The following is a 23,399-nucleotide window of genomic DNA, read 5'->3' on the forward strand; positions in this document are numbered from 1 at the left end:
AGAAAACGGAACAGATTTTTTTTCAGGGTTGCATTTATTTAACTAAATCTAAATTTGACACTTACACCAAACGCCCAGAATCCAAACACGATGATGATGAAGTCGACGGTGTCAGCGAGGAACATCAGCACATACACATCTGTCACTGCACTGTACTCTGGATGGATCAAGTTATAGAAGAACTGCCGCATGGGAATGTATATCTCCATGAACCTAAAAGGGACAGAAATTGATTTTTTTATAAAAGAGTTTACATTTTTTTTTACTATGGGTGAATAAAGGGGTGAAAATGGTCCAGTTGAACTATGGAAATAAACTGAATAAACTTTTGGTGTCTTTATCTTGTTTCAAGCTTGCGATTTCTGCAAAAGATTCTAATTACGTTTGGATGCTATTTATAATATGTTTGATTTCATTTTCTGTCTTTATCCAGGTCACTATTTTTTCTTCTTTTCTCTACTGTTTGATATTTGGACAAATGTGTGTTATGTGTACGTTGTTTATAACTGAAAACAAAACCTAATTAAGTGACATAAAACTAAATTACAGTCTGTAAAATATACCACATATGAAAGGTCAGACACCACTAGTCTAATGAAACTTGAATGATTGCAGTATCAGGTCTCTCCTAGACGTAATGCCTCAAAAACCACTTGTTCCATTTTGATTAAATTTAGACCAATAACATCTTTTGATCCTCTGTTGCAGCACTTATAAAAATTACACTGACTGGTCTGACGGGAATGTTGTAATGAAATATCTACTGTAAATTCAGGTCTGTGAAAGGTTTCAGGATATGATTTTCCACAGTGAATCTTCCATTATTGTTCTATAACATTTCCTGAGCGCACTTCTCATCATTGCCCTCTGTACTCAGAAAGTTACGCACTTCCTAGAATAATTACGGTCATGTCTGTGTGGGTCAGGAAGCAGCTGTGGGTGGAGTTTAAATGCAGATGCCTCAACTTTCTTCAACCAAATACTGCACATCATACCGCTTTATGATGAAAGCTTTTCCTTTGAAGAGCTGCTCTCTCAGCTTCTCCACGATCATCTCTTTGCGCGTCTTCTGGTGGACGCCGGCCTCGCTGCCGTCTTTGCGGCTGCTGCCGCGGGAAGTGGTACTTCCTGAGGAAATAATTTACATTTCGAGTTGTAAATGAACCGTGGCAAAGCGCTGAGTCACTGACAGGGCATGGCATCCACAAACAAAGACCTCATCCAAGGGTCAAGGATAGAGATCACAAGAAACTGTGGTTTTTGTGATGCAAACCCAAACGATTCATTTTATGTATTATTGCCATTATGATCATTATTGTTGGAAGAGTAATGATTATGAATAAAACTCTCACACATTATCTTCAGTGCTTTGTCTTAATTGATGATTTCCCCCATTTATTCTGGTGTTTTGAACCAACTGTCTTAATCATTCATGAGATGGAAATGATTGTCAAACTAGCAGGTGATTCATTGTCTGTCTATCTATTAATCAACTGATTGTTTGAGCTCAAATAAAACTATCATTTAAACAATTTAATCATCTATAACCAGAGAATAACAGTTAATAAAAAGGCCTTCACCTCTCTTCGATCGTGCAGAGGAGTGCAGAGATCGGTGAGAAATGTGTGAGCCTCCGCTGGAGCTCTTGCGACGCTGGTAGGTTTGCTGTTGCGGGAAATGCACCTGGACGTGCCCCGAATCTACAGAGGTCCCAAACTTTATAGATTTCAAAGTATGAGTGGAGCCTCTCCTCTCATTGATCAGTGATGAGGCGGGTTCAGACTCCTCACTCTCCTCCTTGTCTTTTCCTTCGTCCTCGGACTCACTTTGAGGAGGCGGCTCTTTCTTTTCTTTGGGGTCGTCCTCGTCCCACAGGCCGTGGCACTGGAAGGGGAAGAAGAAGTAAAACAAGAAGGAATGTGTTATATTTTATTCCAAAATCAATTGAGAGTCTGGTACTGGGAGTGCACTTGTGTTAAAAAATGTAAAATCAAGTCCTAAACAAACACAGGCAGAGTGTGCACTTGAGCTTGTTTCATTTATTAGGAGAGGAAAAGAAGGAAGAACAGACAGAGAAAGACAAGAGGGAAAAGGGACATCCCTCTGAATCAAGTCAATACTGGTCTTTTATTTGATAGTACATATAAGCCAGCCTGTGTTAATAAAAGCTGATATTATTGAGGACTGTACTGACCACAGATACATAACTAAATCAATAATACCAGCAGTGGAATTTTATTTTTATCTTATCTTACTACTACTTTATGTTCTTATAGTTTTTCCTGTTGTCTGTTAAAAGACAATTAACAAACCAGAAGCAATTTATAATTAATGTTTCAGTTTTTTATGCTTCAAAAGACTTTTCTAGTGAGTTAAGAACACATTTTACAAACAGACACAGAATTATTGAAATTTCATGGCATGATTATCTAGACAATTTTAAAGTTACTGAATATAAGCACAAAGTATAAGGTATTATCACCATTACTTTTACAGGTATTTGGTAATAAACCAAAGCATTGGACAAATTGAAATTTTGACGTGATGATTGGACTAGATCACAAGTTAAAGGATCATCAAAGTGATTACAATTCATCCTGAAGGGGACGTGAATGTCTGGACCAAATTTCTTGGCAATCCAGCAAATAGTTGTTGAGATATTTCAGTCTGGACCAGGCGGGGAGTTCCGGTCCTCTGAAATGATGCCAACGCGTAAGTAACTTAAAACTGCATTTTATCAAAAGGCCACCAGGGGGCGACCGTTTTGGTGTCAAAAGGACTTCTGTCTCTATACAAGTCAATGGAGAATTCACCAACTTCTCAATTGATTTCTAACCTCAGTAAACGTTTTCAAAATGTGTTTATGGTCTCAATCGCTAGTTTAAAGCCTTCTTCAATGCAGTATGATGTTCATTTGGGACATTTTGGCCTCCCTGATTTTATATGTGACGATAAAGCAGGGTATGCATTAGGGCGTGGCTACGTCGTGATTGACAGGTTGATTGGTTCACAGGTTCAGGAGGGCGCCTCTTGCTCCTCCTGATGCCCATATAAGTAGAATCCGTGTTTTTATTTTACCCGGCATGCACCGGAAACAAGATTGGCGCTTCTCAGATCCGAAACTATTCGCTTCCAAGCAGCAGTCCACAAACCAATGGGTAACGTCACAATACAGTCTATGGACCAACAAGTCGACACTGCTATCCATAAAGCCACGCTGGTAGTATGGCTAAAATATTGGCATCAGCCTTAAAGGGAAGCTTACATAGACGAGTTATATCTCAGTGAAGAGCTAACAGTGTGATTGTGTGCGATACTGTTTAGTTTAACATATTGTGACTTTGTAACACCTTCAAAATGGATCTGTGGAAGAAGAGAGCCAGTAACTGGACCAGGTCGTAGTGGACGTAACCATCCTTCTTCTCTACGCCGATGATGTTTGGAGGGTGATACGGTTTATTCTTATCCAGCTTGTTCTGGTTGAAGGGGAAGAAACCAAACTGGAAGAAGTACTTGATAACGATTGTGACCTGGAGGGAAAAAAACAACAAGAACACCAGTCAAGCTTTCAGGACTAAAGGTCAAGATGAAGCTTTGGAATGAAACAAAAATGGAGATATATTGATAATCCTTTGAAAATATTGATTAAAAATGGAGGTATCACCTTACTTTTACACTACAGTGCAATCACCTCTCTGATATCTGAACACACATTACATCCTCACATCTGTACCTCAGTATAGACGATGGCGGTCATCCAGTAGCGCTTGCTTGGCCGCGGCACAGACAGCATCGCCCAGAGGAAGATGGTGATGGGAAGAACCAGCGTGGCACAGGAGGCCGACACCATCTGGTTGATGATGATGACGAGGTAGCACACCATCTCCGAGTGGGCCACCAGCATGTTGTAGAGGGCGTAGCAGAGTTGGAGGATCAGAGGCTGGCTTTCGTAGAATTTTTCTGACCGATCCAGCTCCTCGTCAAAAAACATCCTGAACAGACAGAGAGAGGAATGTTTAAAGACCGTGCAAAGTGAATTCAGACATTTTCTTCTAAACACATTAAATAGGTCATACATTTATTTCTAAAAAAGGTGTAAAAAGCATTTCAACCATTTAGATTTGAATTGTGGAGCTAGGCTTCACAAACTGTGTTTCAAGATTTCTGTGTCTGGATTTAATGGGCGGGTCTGAAAATCTCCGCCGGGTTACGTAACCCGGCGATTACGTAACCGGTAACCAATAGCCAATTAAAAAACCGGAGCATAAACCCGCCCCTGCTGCTGTAGAGGTATAAATACATTCAGCGCACACTACTACTTACTACTACAGTCTACAGTTAGCCAGTTAGCTGAGTTAGCCACCGAGCTAGCCGCCGAGTTAGCCGCCTAGTTATCAGCTGAGTTAGCCGCCGAGCTATCAGCTGAGTTAGCAGCAGAAAGCTCTCAGGCCTATCGTCCATGTTTCTGGTAGAGGTGCCGACTTTGATTGACAGGTGAAACTTGGTAGGGGGCGGGGCAACACACTTTTCTGTGGTATGTCAGACTTAGAACACATATTTATTTTTACTTTACACGGACTTTAAGGGTTTTAACTCTGAAAGAAAAAGTGTTCGATTACTTTTCTGATTCTAAATATTTATAGTTTTCTTTAATCAAAATCCATCAAACTTGCAGATTACCAATGATGACTACTGCCTGAACTAAATTGTCTATGGCTAAATGACTAAAATCTAATATAAATCATACTACACCACAGTTTCACAGACTTCCTCAGGGAAAGGTCTCCTTCTACATATATTTATGTAGTTGTAGTTGTGGGATTGGCAGCAGTTCATTTTAGTATCTAACCAGTGAAATCGTAAAGCTGCAGTGCAAGGGTACATGTTTGATGTAGCTGGGATCAACTGAAATGTGTTCATATGAGCAGAAATTCAGTACCAAAGCTTGTTTGAGTAAGTTTGAGAACATTTTTTGTACATTTTAGCAAAGTCATGATATAAATCAGATAATATCCAAGAAAAAATAAACAAAACTAAGAACAGGAAGCCTTTGTGGTTTAGTGGCTTGACCAACATGAGGGTCAATGACTCCAGTTCCAGTCCAGCTCTCAGTATTTCATTTACAGTCACTGTCTAATAAAAAAATAAAATGCACCAAAAAATCTAAAAAAAAAGATAATATGACATGAAGAAACTGACAGAGCATTCAATGGTGACTTTCGGTAGTTGGCAGTTCAATAAAAGGTAATAGAGAAACATTTCGGGGAATACTTAAAAACTACTAAGATCAATACTCAGACCTTTGGACAGCACATATGTACCTTACAGCTTTAAAAATTAACTACATGTTCGTTTTCTGCAGCAAGAGCATCTGAGACAAATGACCTGAATCTGAAGCTAAACAGGCTTCAGTTGTTTTTGGACTTACTTGTTGAGCAGGAGTTCACTGGCCGTCAGCTCAGTGGTCATAGATGGTAACATGATGTCGGATCTGCTGTCCGAGCGGCTGTCAGAGGTCATGATCATACGCCTCTTCCTGTCCCTGTCGCTCTCGTCATCGCTAACTTCCAGGCGGTCAAAGCTGACAGCCTTGCTGTAGCTGGGAGGCACTTCAGCGTCAGATGTTTTGGATGCGTCTGTATCAGGCGTGTACAGCAGCCCTGCTCGCCCTTCGGTCTGCATGAAGTCCTGCTGTCCTCCTCCGTCCTCACTCTCACTGACAAAGTCCTTCTCCTGGGCAGAATCTGCCTCCTCCAGCCTGAGTGATGGACCCTCATCTGGGCCAAAAGACTCCCAGTGAGCCTCTTCTTTCTCCTCTCTCTCCTCATCCTGTGGTACCTCTAGTCCCTCCTCACCTTCCAGCCTCGCCAGCCTCTCCAGCCTCACCTGCAACTCCTGCCTCTCAAACTCCTCCTCCTCCTCCTTCTCCTCCCCCTCTTCTGTCTCCCTTGGTTCTCCGTCACTCCAGGGACCCCCCTCCACCTCCTGACTGTCCTCCAGCTGTTGAGATTCCCAAGGGACTGGCTGCCTGTCCTCCCCTTGATCCTGCTCATCCTCTACTTCTTCTATGGTGTCTGTAGTGCCCTGTCTGGAGTAGAGCGTGATGCACTGGGTGGCTTCACTGCAGGAGACAAACACAGCAGAGTTTGGGTCAATCTGCATTCAGATTAGTTGATTCAGATGTTCTTACGATTAAAAAAAAGACGTGGAAGTCTGCTAGAACAAAATAAGCCTTTAATTCTTCCTGAAGCGTGTGTTTCACTGAACACTGAAACAAGAAGAAAGTTATTTTTATTTCAACCCTAACTAACAGAAAGGTGACTGCTGTGGAGGAGCAGACCATGCAGTATAACATTGTTTTTAATATCACTGTAATAGGGTGAAAAACCCATAATGAAAAACAGAACATGCAATTTTTTTTAGTTTTTTTGAAAGGATGTAAACATAAAGGTTATAGAGAAGTCATGCAATGCTTCAACTTAAGTTAAAAATCAACAAAAAACCTTGTCAGTGTCATTGCCAAGAGATACAGATGTGTATATGGGTAATGTAGCGGCCGTGCACCTTGACATGAAGCTGCTGCCGCTCTCCATGGATGACTTGGACGTATCCAGCCCATAAATCTTACGCAGTGTGGGCCTGGCTCGCTCACTGGTTTTGGGTATTTTCTCAGACATACTGTCGAGGTCTTCCAGGGTGGATTGGCGAGAAAACAGCGTGGTGGCCTCAGTATAGGCACTGAGAGGTGGTGAGAGTGACAGGTGGAGTGTGTTAAGGGGGATGAGATGGGATGTATGTTAGATAACACAGACAGACAACCTTTAAACTAAATTAAACATGAAAAGTGAGTTGGTGAATGAGTCGGCTGATCATCATATGACTGTAAAAACATGAGATGCTTCAAAGAATGAGGATGAACTGGCTCAGTGTGAAGATTGTGTGTTGGTTTGCCCAAATGGCAATAAAATTTAAAAAAAAGTCTCACCCACTGAACTTCACTGGGGCTTTACTAAAGTTGCAATGATTAATTGATTAATTGATGAATAAAAAATTAAATGACAACTAATCTTTTATGTAACTTTTCACGCAAAAATGCCAAACATTCATGGATTCAAAGCTCTCAATAAGGGATTTTTTAGTGTCATTTTTTGGATTTACATTACTGTTAATTTAATATTTGGGATTTTTTTTGTACTACTTGGTTGGACAGAATAAGACATGTCTGTATATAACCTAGAACTCCAGGATGTTGTCATGTGTGTTTTTTTTCACCATTTTCTGACCATTTTATTGACCATTAATCGAGAAAATAATCTGTAGATTAATAAATAACAAAAACAAACCTTACCTGTGTCCCTATTATTTTTGTTTTATTAGCCAAGGTTTTAAGATTTCTGCCATTTCGCAATAATAGTAAAAATAAATTTATAGAGAAATGTATAATTTGATTGATCATCCTTTGACGCACCCATTATGACATATAAACTACTCCTGAGAACACCTGTGCCAAACATGTATCCTCATGTTGGGCTTAAAGGATCATTAAAGGGCATCTTTTGGTAATGCAGTGAGCACTGATGATGAGTGACCGTTGTCATGACAACAAAAAGACCTCAGGATTATGTTTTCACCACTTCTTTCGTGACAGTAAACAATACCCGATGACAAGACATGAATCTGAGGCTTTTTTGATGCAGGGAAATTATAACACAGCCTTTATTAATGAATGGCTGGACGGGATATAAAAATGTTAATGTAGGTTTTCTTACGTTTGTGTGTCTTATGTATTTTTAATGGCTTCTTTCACATATGAGTAATTTAAATTAAGCACCTGGTGGTTTAGTCTGTCACTCTTTTTTATGAGTGAAAGGTTGCTTTTTGTTCCTCCAAAAATCTCTAATCTCAAATATCTAAATCCTTCATGATGGGTACCTATCTGATTTCCCCATGTTGCATTTCTTACCTAGACATGCTGTCTCTGGACGCTGTGGAGTCCTGGCTCTCCATGCGGTAGCCTCCTCGCCTTCTATGGACCCTGGCGGACCCCGAGGCAGACTCATCCTCGCTGAGCTGATCCATACTGGCCTGCCTGGACATGTTGAGCCTCATGGCCTTCTGGTAGTAGACGTGGATGCTCTCTCTGGATGGCACGTTGCCCTGGTTACAAGAGAGAGGTTAATCATTTACTGGATCTCTTAATCACACTAATGACCATGAATTCACTTATAAATGCTTAAATAACCAGAAATCTTCCTCGATGTGTCAGTACGGAGGATAACGTACCTTTTTGACCTCCCTGGTCAGCATGCAGCGCTCTATACGCAGCACAGTGGAGATGTCTATGTATTCCCTGCACATGTCATTCATCCACTTGGTGAAGCTCTCCACAGTCGTCTGGAAGAGCACCCAGGTGAACTTTATGATGTTGAACACCCTCTTGATGATATTATCTGGGAAAGGCCACATGACACAGAAGTCGTTAAAGTGTACTATTCAAAACCTCAATTACATTTTTTAGGCTGCACAAAGGATCTTGCATTTGGAGGCCCCTGATGGCCACGAAAAGTTATATTTTTATATATATAATATAATTTTTATGATAATTTTACAGTAGGAAAGTATGCATAGTGATGTGAGTATATTTCAGTTTATTAATCTGTGAGAAGATCGGCCACCAAAGGATATAAAAAGAGAAAAGAAAGGCACATTTTCTTAGGATGTAGCACACTGCCACACCTTTAAAAATGTTCCCCTCGTCACTTCTTTTGAGTGGTACTGGGTCAGTAGTCTTAAAAAAAAACACTTATACTGCACTTTGGAGCTTTGCAGTGGAAAAATCTGAAATGCCAAAACTATAACAGTTTGTCACATTTGATGACCCACAGACAAAGAAAGACATAAAACAAATATAGCAGAGATCTCTATAACATCAATTTCTTTTGTGCTTGATTCTTTACTTTTTGAAGTGTGTTTAGACTAGAACTAAAACAGCACAAATGTAAGTTGCTTTCAAGATCTCATAAAACTATTTTTGAAGTGAAACCAACCTTGACCACTAGACTTCTTGTTCTCTTCTCCTTTTTCTTGGCCATCTGACAGCTCACCCACCTCTATGGTTACATGACCTGCTGAAGTACAGTTCAGAAACCTCACTGTGGCTCAAACAACATGAAATTCAAACCCATTCATAACTAATGTTCATTTTTGTCTCTTGACCTTTCTGCTTACCCTCTTTTTTGCTTTTCCTCTGTCTAACTCCTCTGGTATATTTCTTCCAAAATTTGCGCTTCTCTTTGCCTCGTGCCCTCAGGGCAGCTTTGGGGTCTGTGATCCAGGCGTGGTAAAGAAACTGGAGAACAGAGGGCAGCAGTTTTGTAACAACGAAAAGATGTAAAGAAGAGTCACTGAATTATGTAAGAGCAACAAGACAAATGGAAAAGCTGAAGGTGGTTCTGCATGTTTTAGTCCATTAAATGTGAATCAGTTATACTTATAATATCACTACAGACCACTGTCCAATCTTTGCTTTAACTTTTTAGAATTATTTCCTTCTTCTGTGGTAACAAATGGTTTCAGGTTATACCAGACCAGAATGAAAATCATCTTGCAGAGGCTTGACATAGATAAGCCATCATCATTTTAAAAAAAAGTTATAAGCTGTTTTGAAGTGCATCAAGTGCTTATGGAAACTCCCGGTGTCTTGATTTAACCTTGACCCCGTCTGTTTTGACTGTTCCTTCCTACCTCCCTCCTTCTCTCTTTCTTTCCTCCCTTCCTTCTTTCCTTCCTCGATCCCCCTATCTTCCTTCCTTCTCTCTTTCTTTCCTCCCCATTACCGTCCTTCTTTTCATTCCCTCCTGACTCCCATATTTTCTTTCCTTCCTTCCTCCCTTCCTTCTTTCCCCCTCCCTCTTTCTCGCTTTCTTTCCTCCCCATTACCTTCCTTCTTTCCTCTGTCCTTCTTTCCTTCCTTCCTTCCTCCCTTCTTCTTTTCCTTTCTCCCTCCCTCCTTCCTTCTTCCCTCCCTCCCTCCCTCCTTCCTTCCTCCCTTCCTTCTTTCCCCCTCCCTCTTTCTCGCTTTCTTTCCTCCCCATTACCTTCCTTCTTTCCTCTGTCCTTCTTTCCTTCCTTCCTTCCTCCCTTCCTCTTTTCCTTTCTCCCTCCCTCACTCCCTCCTTCCCTCCCTCCCTCCTTCCTTCCTTCCTTCTTTCCTCCATCCTTCCTTCCTTTCCTTCCTCCCCTTCCTTCTTTCCTTTCCTCCCTCCTTTCCCTCCTTCCTTCCTTCCTCCCTCCCTCCTTTCCTTCCTTCTTCCTCCTTCCCTTCCTTGACTCGAGGACAACAGGAGGGTTAACAGATGGGTGTCAAGGACAACAACAAATTGCCAACAAAAAAATAACAATTTTAACACGAGAAGCAACAAAATTTGGGTTATTTTTTGAAGTCCATGTTTGCTTGCCTCCATGTTTGTTTTATTTTCTGAGTTTTTTAAATACAGTGCAGCTTGTGAATAGTTTCCTTGAATGCTCCAACTGTCATCTTCCAGTTAACTGTGAAACAAGTGGCCATTGGCGGCATGGAAGGCAGGAAAAAAACTTCCTCTGAAAATAATAATCAGTATTGTGAAGAATAAACAGTTTTTTGTTAATGCACTGAAACATGCTCGACCACCATTACAGTGTTTAAAACAGAGAACACAGGAAAGGCCAAAACACTAAATAGTATTTCTGTTGTTGCTTCATTGAGAATAACTGACAATTAAAAAGGTCAGAATAGAAAATAAAAACAATAAAATACTTGTTTGCAATTGTAATCTATTTCAGAATAACACTTTAAGTTCATGCGCACTATTAGTTGGAAAAGAGCATGCAAAAAGAGTAAAGGTCAATGTATTAACATTCAATGTAACACATATTTAAAGTCTGTGTAAAGTAAAAATAAATATGTGTTCTGAGTTTGACATACCACAGAAAAGTGCGTTGTTAACCACCCTGCCAAATTTGAATGATTAAAAAAAATCGCCAAATATATGAAATTAGGCTTCAAAGTTATGTAAAAGTCTGCCTATTTCTCTTCTCCCAAACGCTGTGGGAGTGGCCGCCGAGTTCGCTGAAACCCCGCCCCCTACCAAGTGTCACCTGTCAATCAAAGTCACCACCTCTAACAGAAACATGGACGCTACGTCTGAGAGCTTCCTGCTGCTAACTCAGCTGCTAAGTCGGCGGCTAGCTCAGCTGATAACTCGGCAGCTAGCTTGGTGGCTAGCTCGGCGGCTAACTCGGCGGCTAGCTCGGTGGCTAACTCAGCTAACTGGCTAACTGTAGACTGTAGTAGTAGTAGTGTGCGCTGAATGTATTTATACCTCTACAGCAGCAGGGGCGGGTTTATGCTCCGGTGTGTAACCGTGCTATTGGTTACCGGTTACGTAACCCGGCAGGGATTTTCAGACCCGCCCATTAAATCCAGACACAGAAATCTTGAAACACAGTTTGTGAAGCCTAGCTCCACAATTCAAATCTAAATGGTTGAAATGCTTTTTACACCTTTTTTAGAAATAAATGTATGACCTATTTAATGTGTTTAGAAGAAAATGTCTGAATTCACTTTACACAGTCTTTAACTATGTATTTCAAATGATTGTATATTTACACAGCCAGATTTAATGTGCGGTGATACGGATCCAAGCATCTATTGTTGTGCTACATTTATAATATGTATATTTCGTTATTAATGCCACAGCAGAACACCCATCATGACCTGGAAAAGCAGTTTCGTTATTGTGTTAGTTGTTATTTGAGTTCACAGATGTGTTCATGCAGAAAGCAAGTAGTGTTAGTTCTGGAGGGGTGAGTACCTTGCCTGCCTTGACTACATATTGCAGGATAGTTTTAGGCAGCTTTATGATAGACTTGGGCAAAGCCAGAACAGCAGAGACAAACTTTCCAATAGCTCGCTACATGGAGAGGACAGAGTGGGAGAGGGTTAGTATAAAATCATTTCATATTACAATAAAACATTAAAGGTTATCTGTGTTAGCAGACAATGGAAAAGAGTGGATTTTATAACACATGATGCAGTTAATATGCGGTTCATCTCTTATCATCTTATGTAAAAGCAACAATACAACAAAAATTATCTATTAAAAAGGTCCAAAATTAAAAATACTAAGAAGACACCAGAATTTATGAATCGCTACTAAAGTTCATACAAAAATGTGTCAGCTATATTTTCTCACATTGTATTTTATGTTTATAATTAATATGCACCTATATAAATTAATCTGCTTATAATGAGTAACTACCTCCATCAGATACAGTAAATGTACAGTAGTAATATTTTCCTCTGAAAGTACAGTTAAAGGAAATATGTTACCAAGCAAAGTATCAGTACTTCAAAACTGTACTGTACTTAAAAACCTACAATCCAGAGGATAAAAATCACCGCATCAAGAAACATTCAAAGACTCTTTCACCCTGGAACTGATGGGGAGAAAAAAATGCGCCACTACTGGAAGTCACCTGAAATGCCGACTTCTTTGGTTGATCCTCGTCTTTTTTCTCCTCCTCCTCTTCTTCTTCCTCACTGTCAGTTTCAAACAAGTAATATTCTCCACTTCTAACCACTGAGAGTCAGAGGATAAAGTGTACAGTTACATTCAGTCAAAGAGAGAGGGCGAAGTCATAACATTAAAAATTGGTATCAAAACATCTCTAATTTTAATGTTATGACTTCGCTTTATAACATTAAAATTAGAGATGTTTTGATGCCATTGTTTTACTTCCTGATACCGATTCCGATACCTGAACTTGTGTATCGGCTGATACCGAGTGCCAATCGGATACCACTGTGTTAAAAAACAGCTGTATACTACTAACCCTGTATGCATGTTTCACGTTATGCATCCTTAAATGCTTTATAAGATTCCTGGTATTGAAATAGGCAAGACTAGTGCCACTCCTCAAAACGTAAGCCCTGCATACCTTACACTTTGCCTTTTTTTACTGGTGGGACTTCCCAGTGTGAAATATTGCCAAATTGCTGACATTTTGCTACCGGCTAACGTTACAGTATTTAACGGAGATAAATCGCTTTTTGCCGCTCTAAAACAGTCGTTGCCAATGGTTGCACAATGCAGTTTGCTGTGTAGGCTGCTGTGTTAGAGCAGTAAAGTATAATTGGTTTCCAGGAAAACTGCCATTTTATCTGGGTGTGAAACTTCTTTAAAAATGTATTAATAAATGATGTGGTATCGGAGAAGTGAATGGACTCGCCAATACCTGATCCAGCATTTTTAGGCATTATTGGAGGCATTTCCGATACCGGTATCATTATCAATCAACTCTAATTAAAAATGGGGCTCAGAGACGATTCCCTTTGCTGAAATGAAGAAGCAGGAAATGTTTGAAAAATCACACCACTGGTTATTAAACTCTAATTAAATCACTGCATATTAAACATTTAACTGAATCTAGACACACTTCACATCAGAACCATGAAAGGATGAAACGGAAAATGCAGAAAATACACAAAAAAATATAATGTTAGTATAGTTAATATAACTATGAGCACAAAGCACAATGAAGAACGTCTATTAAAGGACTCTCATTCCAGCTACACAGTCGCCTTTAAGCTACTTGGCAGATCAAGTGACTCCAGTCTACAGTAGTTAAGTGTTAGAAGCAATGGGATAGACAAGGCTGACTTATGTCCTTGAACAGAACCACAGTGGGTGGGAGGTGAGGGAGGATGCTGGGATATGGAAGATGAAACATCAAATGACAGATAGATAAAAATGGAGAAATTATTTGGAAATGTCATGTGGGGGAGTGGTGGAGTATGACATGAGACATGAGTTCAAACCAAACAGGCAACCACTGTACTTACTCAGAAAGAAGAAATTATGGTATTTATTTACCACAAAGAGATTGTAAAGGTCTTAATTTTGTATATTTAATCACTGCTCCAATCACAGTTTTTTTATTTTATTTATTTTATTCTTGGTAAAACCTGTTGGGTGATCATGTCTACAGGCAAAGAATGAACAAACCCTTCTTCCTTTATTCCAGTACTGAGAATAAAGGCGATTTGACTTCATACCTTTGCATGAAAATGTTTTACAACAGAGTGATTCTCTACTGTGGGCTCTGTAGGTGAGGCCGATGATTAAGTTTAAACAACGTCAAGTACAAACTCCAGCCATTAGTCATTTTCTCTTTCTGCACCATCTCCATGTGTCTATTTAAGGCAACCCTGACACCTTTCTATATATATATATCTTTAAACTCAAGTGCCTCTCCACATACAGCGCACAGTTACATGAGAGCTACAGACAACAAGGGCCCTTAAATAGAGACAGAAAATGACTAAAGTCTGGATGGGGGAAAGACTATTGTATGTTGCTGCCTTCAGAGCCCTGGGCCAGTATGGGAATCCTCAGCGTTCTGGTCAAGGACACAAGGGCCAATCAGAGTGGAGGAAGAGATAAAAGGAGGTTTGAGGGGTCAACCTACTGGAAGCATGGTCAACCCACGGCCTCCACCACTGCTTTTTTTTGGTCTTGGCTTTCGTTCGTTGTGCTCCTAAAATTTCACAAATACATCAATGAAACATTTCAATCAATCAATTGAAATCAATTCAATTCTTCTGTAAACTTTAAGGAACATTTTAACACTATGAGGCTGCTCCTTTAGATTAAAAAAAACACATACTAATAAAAACACATTATTACACAACATATGGAAATTAATTAGGTTCATAATGCTTTAATACACTTTCACCCACCTTCCTTAAGCACTACTAGCAATCATTTTACTTCTACACCACTTTTTTTCAAACTTTGACTGCACAATTCGAGGTCCCTGCCAGCCTTCATCATACCTTCATCCTCTTCCTCCTTGACTGGCTGGACGGGGGGCTGTCCTTCTACAGATTCCTGCACCAAGCTTATCATCTTCTCCTTGCCCCTCTTAAACTTTTGCTGCCTCACCTTAATGCGATCCATCCTGATTAGATCAGAGAGACGGTAAAGAGACACAAAGTACCGACACAGGAAAACATCAATGACGGCCTACCAGTCCGACCATAAACATCTCCAGGCTTCATATAGAAATTAGTGCGCTTTATGTAAGAGTGGAGTGCTCATTAGGGCGCATGAGTGGATATTATCAGTGGTTATGAGTAACTCCTGAGGTAAGTGTAAGTGGTGTAAATACATTGACTTTATGTAGTGTGATATACTGAGAGCTAACTTCCTGGAAACACTATAGATGGAGCCAGGAGTTGCTTTTAATCCCAAACAGGTTTTTGTAATGGCTTTATGAGTCATGTTTACCTACCTCTGGAATAAATTAGGCCTAATGAAACTAATCAGTCTCATCAACGAAAATACAAATCCTGTATTTTTGCACTATATGATGTGTCAGTGCAACTAAGTATTTTTCTTACTGTGCAAAAATCCAATGAGAAGACCAAAACCAACAATACATTTACCCTACTAACAAGTATTGCCTCTGTAGTCATTGTGCATTTATCCTCCACCTGCAAATATACTATTTGGTCCTGTTTGAGAACAATTGCTAAAAACTAGACTGGCCGGCTGTTAAAGGGTGTTACTGAACCTTTTTTAAATGTTACGAGTAAATATACATATGTTTTGTGACCTTTTTTTTTTTTTTTGAAGATTAACGTTTTCAGTAGGAACAAATGGGCTTAGGGCTGAGTGCCACAGACAGGCGGGGAAGTTGGAAGGCATTGAGAGACGGACCAACACACTGTTGGTTTTGGTCTTTTCATGGGATTTTCTTTTACAGCACCAGACTTGAACTTTAAATGAGAGAAAGTCAACCAAGCACAGCAAAAATTTGGCAGCACGCAAACAGATATTTTAAAGCAGCAAACGAGGAACTTTCACTTTATGTTGATTTTGGCGGCCCCTGTGGACAAAAGTGGTAGTATTAGTAACCATTTGTGGCTACATCAGATTAAAAACTATAATATGATAATGGTGACACAAAGTAAACCTTGTTTCAGTACCATTTATACAATTACGTTACATACAACTAACAGATTTGGTTGGTCATTGGCCATTTGTATTAAGTCATGTCCAGTGTGATCTCTACCTCCAATGACATGCATTATATGCTGAGGTGCAACCATAGACTGTATATAAAATGGACGTAACATCCGTGACGTCACCCATTGGTTTGTGGACTGCTGCCTAGAAGCGAATAGTTTCGGATTCTACTTATATGGGCATCAGGAGGGGCAAGAGGCGCCCTCCTGAACCTGTGAACCAATCAACCTGTCAATCACCACGTAGCCACGCCCTAATGCATACCCTGCTTTATCGTCAAATATAAAATCAGGGAGGCCAAAATGTCCCAAATGAACATCATACTGCATTGAAGAAGGCTTTAAACTAGCGATTGAGACCATAAACACATTTTGAAAACGTTTACTGAGGTTATAAATCAAGTGAGAAGTTGGTGAATTCTCCATTGACTTGTATAGAGACGGAAGTCCTTTTGACACCAAAACGGTCGCCCCCTGGTGGCCTTTTGATAGAATGCAGTTTTAAGTTACTTCCGCGTTGGCATCATTTCAGAGGACCGGAACTCCCCGCCTGGGTGCAACCTAACAGCTGTAGGCATGGGGATTCCTCTTTATTTTTCATTCATTCATTTCAACCTTACAGACTAAATTAGCAAACAATTGTGGCATTTATTTCACAGGCCATCTTCTGGTCTGTGTGCCATCTGTGACAGGAATTTAGTCTTCTTGCTGATGGTCTTGTTTGCTTATGTTGCCAACCAGCTCTTTGCCCCATCTGCCAACTTAACTACCACCATGGGGTCAAGAGCCGTCAGCCGATCTGCCCCCCCGCCTCAGGAACTCTCTCCCACCAGACATTTGCACTTCGGACTCTGTTTCCACCTTTAAATCCCGCCTGAAAACGCACCTATTCAGAGTGGCATGCTCTGTCTCACACTAACTATGCAATCACATTCTTGTTTATTTATTGTACTGATGCACTTTGTAGTTACATTCATATTTATTCTTTATCTTTGCACTAAATGTTACCTGATTTATATTGTTTGATGCACTGTTGTTGTGTTTTATGTGCCTTGTAAGGAGTCCTTGAGTGCTTTTGAAAGGCGCCTTTAAATATAATGCATTATTATCATTATTATTATTATGTAGGTCACATAAAGGCATCAGTAGTAAATGGAGAATGTTTCATAACCAGTTATGGTTATCGTTGCTTTAAAGTGTAGAAATATAAAAAAAACTGCAGTAAATGAAATATTTCCCTTCTTGAAGTGTATTTTAAAATGTGTGTTCACAGTTTGTCTGATCAATAAAAATCTTTAAAACAAAACTTACTTTTAACTTGACTGACAAATAGAAAATCATAGATCTTTGTGCATGCTAAATAATGTTGCTGTATTATCGCTGGCTAATCTAATCCAATGCAAGACAACTGCAGAATTATTTAAAAGTTATGTGAGTCCAAAAGTGATCTGTTAAAAGTAAATTTAAGTGTTGTACATGAAAACCAAAGCCACACAGCATTACACAACATGAAGTAGGTTAAAGTTAGAGTCTCACTGTCTCTTCAGCTGCTCCACAGACTTGTGCTCCTCCTCCAGTCTGGCCCTCACAGCCTTCACTATAGTGGCCTGGAAAAGCTCGGCCCCTCTGAAACACAGACACACATCAGTAACTAATCAAACTTTCAGTGTGTAGGTTTTATCTTACGTTACTACTTAATTTGCATTTAAAAAATATATATAACTATATCTTTCTGTAGCTGACACCTTACAGTAAATCAATTGTTCCCATTGCATTTTTATCAAGCCCCCTTTTGGAAGCCACAAAAATAATCCCCAAAACGAGTAGTTTGATTGCATTTTTATCAAACTCTATATAACTATGATTTAAATATATTGGGTAAACTAGCGACAGAGGTTGGATTTTTATTAAAACAACCTTGTCAAGGAATAAACTGCATGTTTCTTTTCGCATATGTTTCACGTTAATTTCTGTTTTGCAAAAGAAAAATTCAAGTTTTTACACACAAAAGACACGAAGCTCTCCTCTAAACTGACCATGAACAGAGGAGCAAAGATATGCTGTTTTTTCTACTCTGTTGTTGATGATCGTCACCAGCTGTTCTTGTCTTCGCTGTGAGTCCATCTTGTGCTTCATGTGTTATTTTGCTTTCTGAATAAATGTTTCTAACCTTGATCTTAATAGATTTGCAAACATCTGAGCACTTTTGTTTCCTTTTAGTTCAAATGAAATGAACATTAACAACGTCTCAGTTTGAGCTTTTATTGCAGTTAAATGCAGCTATTAAATTTGTTACTTGTTAAATCTGTGTTTGACAGGACTAAAGGTTGAATATACAGTAGGAATATGTCAGAGGGGTCTGAATAGGGGCACAGCAACCCTGGATAAGATCTCGGAAGTCCAATATCAAGCCTGTGATTTCCCTGGTTTACGGTGTCTGTTTGCAGCAATCTGGCTCAGCTTCAGCTCTGTACCTGGATGCAAGGATCTGCGATGCTCTGATATCTGCAACCACATGGAGGAAGTAGTAGCTCATGAAGACTCGTCTCTGCAGCAGCAGGAAGACGAAGCAGATACTGTCCCAGATGATCCCCGCCTCGTCGCTGGGCAGATCGCAGCCTTACACAGCCAAACACAATAGTTATCAGATTTATTCCAGCACACGCCATGATATTAAAGTAATAAGTCAAAATCTTCAATGTTATCAGCATCAATTTATCTCTTTGAATTTAACCCTCCTGTCGTCCTCCCGGGTCAAATTGACCCCATCTCTTTTGACTGTTCCTTCTTTCTTTCCTTCTTTCCTTCCTTCCTTCCTCTTTCTTTAATTTTTCCTTCGTTCTTCCCTTCCTTCCCTCTTTCTTTGCTCCCTCCTCCTTCCATACTTCTTTCCTCACTTCCTCACTTCCTTCCTTCCTCTTTTCCTCCCTCCCTCCCTCCTTACTCCTTTCCTTTCCTTCCATCCTTCCTTCCTTCCTCCCTTCTTTCCTCACTTCTATCCTTCCTTCCTTCCTCCTGTCCCTCCTTCCACCTTTCCTTCCTCCATTCCTTCTTTCCTCATTTCCTTCCTTCCTTCCTTCCTTCCTTCCTTCCTCCTGTCCCTCCTTCCACCTTTCCTTCCTCCCTTCCTTCTTTCTTCATTTCCTTCCTTCCTCTTTTCCTCCCTCCTTACTCCTTACTCCTTTCCTTCCTTCCTTCTTTCCTCCCTTCTATCCTTCCTTCCTTCCTTCCTCATGTCCCTCCTTCCACCTTTCCTTCCTCCCTTCCTTCTTTCCTCATTTCCTTGCTTCCTTCCTACCTTCCTTCCTTCCTCTTTTCTTCCCTCCCTCCCTCCCTCCCTCCTTACTCCCTTCCTTCCTCATTGCTTCCTTCCTTCCTTCCTTCCATCCTTCCATCCTCCCATCCTTCCTTTTCCTGAGGACAACAGGAGGGTTAAGCAGCTTAGCAGTTCAGCAAATATTATTGTCAAAATGAAAAGTATTGTCAGTAACTAACAGGGTGAATGGACTCTTATGGAGTCTGAGTATTGCTGCAGTGTTTTCTATTCACTGTACGCTGTATATCGGTTGCCCAGTGGGATCAAGATAAAGACTGACCTGAACTAAATTGGTCCAAAAAACAAAAATAAACAAGGGTGTGGGTTTAATTTGAACTCCGTGGGAAACTGGAGCAATCTGAACCAGCAAATCACACTGACATGCAACAGCAGTTGTAGTAAACAAAATGGGCATTTCTGCTTCTGTTCTCATAATACTGAAGGTGATATCCCCACCCTTACATGCCCAATTTCTTTCCTAAATAAATGAATAAATAATGCCAATTTTAAGGAAGTGTATTTCTATAGCACATTTAACAGCTTAGTACTGTACAAAAGGACACTAAAATATGAACTAGAGAGTGAAATTCAAGTATACCAACAACAATAATAAGCAAGAAGGGACAAATACAGAATTACAGACATGACAATATATCGAAAAAACAGTGGGCAAAAAAGGCCAGGGAATAAAAAACACAGACATCTTTTAGTTTTAGTTGTGATTGCAGGATATACGAGAGAGATATGTTGTCAGATCTAAGCAGTGGGCGATTTATTCATTTTTAACAGGCGGTTGGCCCAGTGGGAGGGTTAGGACTGCAGTGCTATCATATAGATAAAGCCTAATTCTTGATATTATAATTTCAATTTAATGGAACTATTATTAGGCTAAATAATAAGTTGTGTAGTCTTACCCTTTTAGTGGATGTGGGCGTTTTTAATAATGCTTATTTTTCAAAATACAATGTAGTTTTGACAGTAGTATATGTATGTATGGGGTATGTATGTGTTTACTATAATTGGGTTTTTATTATTTCCAATTCTTACTGTTAAATGTGTGTTTTATATAAAGCACATTGAGTTTCCACTGTGTATGAAATGCGCTATATAAATAAAACTTCCTTGCCTTGCCTTTATGATTTTGATCTAAGAGACCTAGGAGATATAAGATGGGGCCTGACCATTAAGAGCCTTGAAAGCAATCAGCAAGATCGTAAATTGAATTCTAAAATGAACGTGGAGCCGGTGAGGGGAGGTCAGGACCGAGGTGATGTGTTCGCACTTTTTTGGTAACCAGTCAACATCCTTGCAGCTGCATTTATGATCTGTAGGTGAGTTAATGAAGTGTGAGGAAGGCGTAAATGTGTGGCACTGCACCAGTAGTGATGTAATGAAGGTATTAATTATTAAAGAATTGGCTTGAGTTTGGAAATGGTTCTTAACTGATAGTAACTCCTTATGGGGGCGGGGCAGTGATCATATGTTTTTTGTATTTCCAGTGAAAAACTTAACGCCCCACAGATGTCAGAATGTTTACTGACTATCTCTGATAAATATTTTACATACAAATAACACACACCGCATCCAAGATCATCAACCATCCCACACCCAACCTCACCGAGCTCAACCACAGAGCAGTCACACGCCTCGCACAAGCAATAACCAACGACCCGGATCACCCTCTCTATCCTCTTCACTTCACACTGCTGCCATCTGGTCGGAGACGGGCACGCTTCAGCAAGAGCCTGGTCCCGTCTGCCATCTCAGCACTCAATAACCTTCCCCAATAACCTCATATGGACCCAGCCCTCCTGAGTGTGCTATATTTACGGGTCAATGACGTATAAGGATTTTCAACAACTCAATTGTAGAATAATAAAAACAAGCATATCTAATGCAGTAGTTCAAACATTCAGAATGTTATGTACCTGAAAATTCATATTACAATGTGGAAGTGATTTTAGTGGGTTTTTCAAGATTAATTGGCACTGGCCTTAAAAAAAGTCATGTGGTGCGACCATGATTCATCTTAAAATAAATTAATTTACTTAACACGCTTCACATCTTTTTTTTTTTTTACAAGTTTTCAGTAATATAAAGTGTTTGGAAACAAAGTATTTGAATTTTTTAAAAATGTTTTGTAAATGATCTTTAATTTATATAAGATATTTCAAGATGAATCATGGTCGCACCACATGACTTTTTTTAAGGCCAGTGCCAATTAATCTTGAAAAACCCACTAAAATCACTTCCAATTTATAATATGGATCTTCAGGTACACAACATTATGAATGTTTGAACTACTGCATTAGATATGCTTGTTTTTATTATTCTAAAATTGAGTTGTTGAAATCCTTATACGTCATTGACCCATATGTGTCGGTTGTTTAATGTCTGGTAGTGTTTGTGTAGTATGTGTGTATTTACATGTTGCTCAATGTTTAGTGGTGTCGTACAGTGTGTGTGTGTGTATGTATATTGTTTCAATGTTGGTGGGGTTTCTTCAACACATCAGTAGTTGACAGTTTGTGACAAAGAATTTCCCTCTGGGGACAATAAATATCTATCTAATATCTATTTAGCCCCGGTTCTTTTAGCTGCTGAGATGCTTAAAGACATAATGATGAGTTGACTTACCAAAGTTATCCTGGTTGGTTTTGATTTTGTATTCCTTGATGGTGCAGGCCAGACTCAACAACTGGATTAACCAGCACTGTTTCTGAATCAGAGAGTTGATGTAGCCACAAGCCATGATCTAGGAACAAGAACCTTTTATTGTATACTGTATGTACTGTATGTAGGATTTGTCTATCATGTAGTTAATCATCCTGATAAGCAATTTTTGACACATTACTCACAGACAAAATGTTCTTCATGGTGATTACAAAGATGTTGTAGGCGATCAGGAAGTCCCAGTAGTGGAGGATCTTTTTGATCGGTTTGAGCAACAGCTCCCCGCCAAAGAGGAGAAAGTAGAAGCAAGCCACCAGGTAACCCATGCAGAAGACGCTGATTCGTGTGGTTCCCGTGATGAAGATGATAGTGAGGACAAACCAGAAGAGGTAGCTGAACATGATCACCTTCAGCATGTCCAGGTAGGACCTAGAGGACAAGTGGTGAGGGAGGTTGAATGAGAATGGAAACCAGTGGTACACAAGACAACTTTGTGCCTTGTCAGCTTCAAATGTTAAATGAAGTTGTTGAGGGCCTTGTAAGTTGTTGAGAAGGATTTTGAAGTTGATTCGGTGTTTAATTGGAAGCCAATGAAGTTCACGGAGAACAGGTGTGATGTGTGGTGTGTGAGGTGTAATGCATCGTATTGCTTCAACATGTGATCGTTCACGTATTATCCTAACATGGTTACCCCACCTACAAGTCACACTCCATGAATAGAAACCAAAAGTTGCTGCATATTTGTAGTGGTCTGTTTATACATTTAGACATATACAAAAAGAGCTGCACTGATTGTTCTAGTGTGAATGTTGATTTATGTTTACACTGAACTGCCAGCAATGATGATTGATGCCATTTTTTGACACTTTTGTGAGGGGATTTTTGGCAAAAAAATCCAATAAATGTATTCATGTATCCTACTTATAATTACTACCAGGAGGCATACGCGAACATCTGTTCCCACTCAGCTGCATTTATTTACAGTCTGCATGACAAAACAAGAATGCATCATCAAGTTTACTGATGCAGCTAGTCTGTGATGTCTAGGGATGTAAGCAGTGGAAGTGTTTAGGAGAAAGTTTCCTATTTTGCGCTCCAGTTTTTTAATTGTCATTTCTTGTAGGCAGAGCGCTGTGTGTATCCAGCAACATCACTAATTTCATATCTTTTTAATAAAATGTATGTTTTCTTTAAACTTGAGGGACAGGAAATATGGGGCAAAGTTCATGACACTGTAAGTGCACAGCATGATGCCAGCTTATAAGTATGTAAGCTTACTACATAATAAAAGTCAAAACAACAATTCAGTTCATTCTGTTGCTGTGTGCTTAATCTAGCCAT

General features: G+C 39.7%; 1 protein-coding gene across 1 annotated transcript in view; it reads right to left on the reverse strand.

The window, feature by feature from the left end:
- The window catches only part of LOC133991280 (piezo-type mechanosensitive ion channel component 2), a 122,116-nt gene that overhangs the window by 15,923 nt on the left and 82,794 nt on the right, over window positions 1-23,399 (reverse strand). Inside the window, exons 26-43 of the mRNA XM_062429810.1 lie at window positions 22,244-22,487; window positions 22,023-22,140; window positions 18,544-18,688; window positions 17,606-17,695; window positions 14,876-15,000; window positions 14,509-14,577; window positions 12,517-12,620; window positions 9,229-9,349; window positions 9,048-9,128; window positions 8,284-8,450; window positions 7,964-8,157; window positions 6,565-6,738; window positions 5,429-6,121; window positions 3,734-3,992; window positions 3,351-3,530; window positions 1,581-1,884; window positions 996-1,128; window positions 66-213 (exon numbers count right to left, since the gene is read on the reverse strand). Of these exons, the coding sequence (XP_062285794.1) occupies window positions 66-213; window positions 996-1,128; window positions 1,581-1,884; window positions 3,351-3,530; window positions 3,734-3,992; window positions 5,429-6,121; window positions 6,565-6,738; window positions 7,964-8,157; window positions 8,284-8,450; window positions 9,048-9,128; window positions 9,229-9,349; window positions 12,517-12,620; window positions 14,509-14,577; window positions 14,876-15,000; window positions 17,606-17,695; window positions 18,544-18,688; window positions 22,023-22,140; window positions 22,244-22,487 (3,349 nt within the window). The remainder of the gene's footprint in view (window positions 1-65; window positions 214-995; window positions 1,129-1,580; window positions 1,885-3,350; window positions 3,531-3,733; window positions 3,993-5,428; window positions 6,122-6,564; window positions 6,739-7,963; window positions 8,158-8,283; window positions 8,451-9,047; window positions 9,129-9,228; window positions 9,350-12,516; window positions 12,621-14,508; window positions 14,578-14,875; window positions 15,001-17,605; window positions 17,696-18,543; window positions 18,689-22,022; window positions 22,141-22,243; window positions 22,488-23,399) is intronic.

This window comes from Scomber scombrus, chromosome 11, assembly GCF_963691925.1.
Source record: "Scomber scombrus chromosome 11, fScoSco1.1, whole genome shotgun sequence".
NCBI lineage: Eukaryota > Metazoa > Chordata > Actinopteri > Scombriformes > Scombridae > Scomber > Scomber scombrus.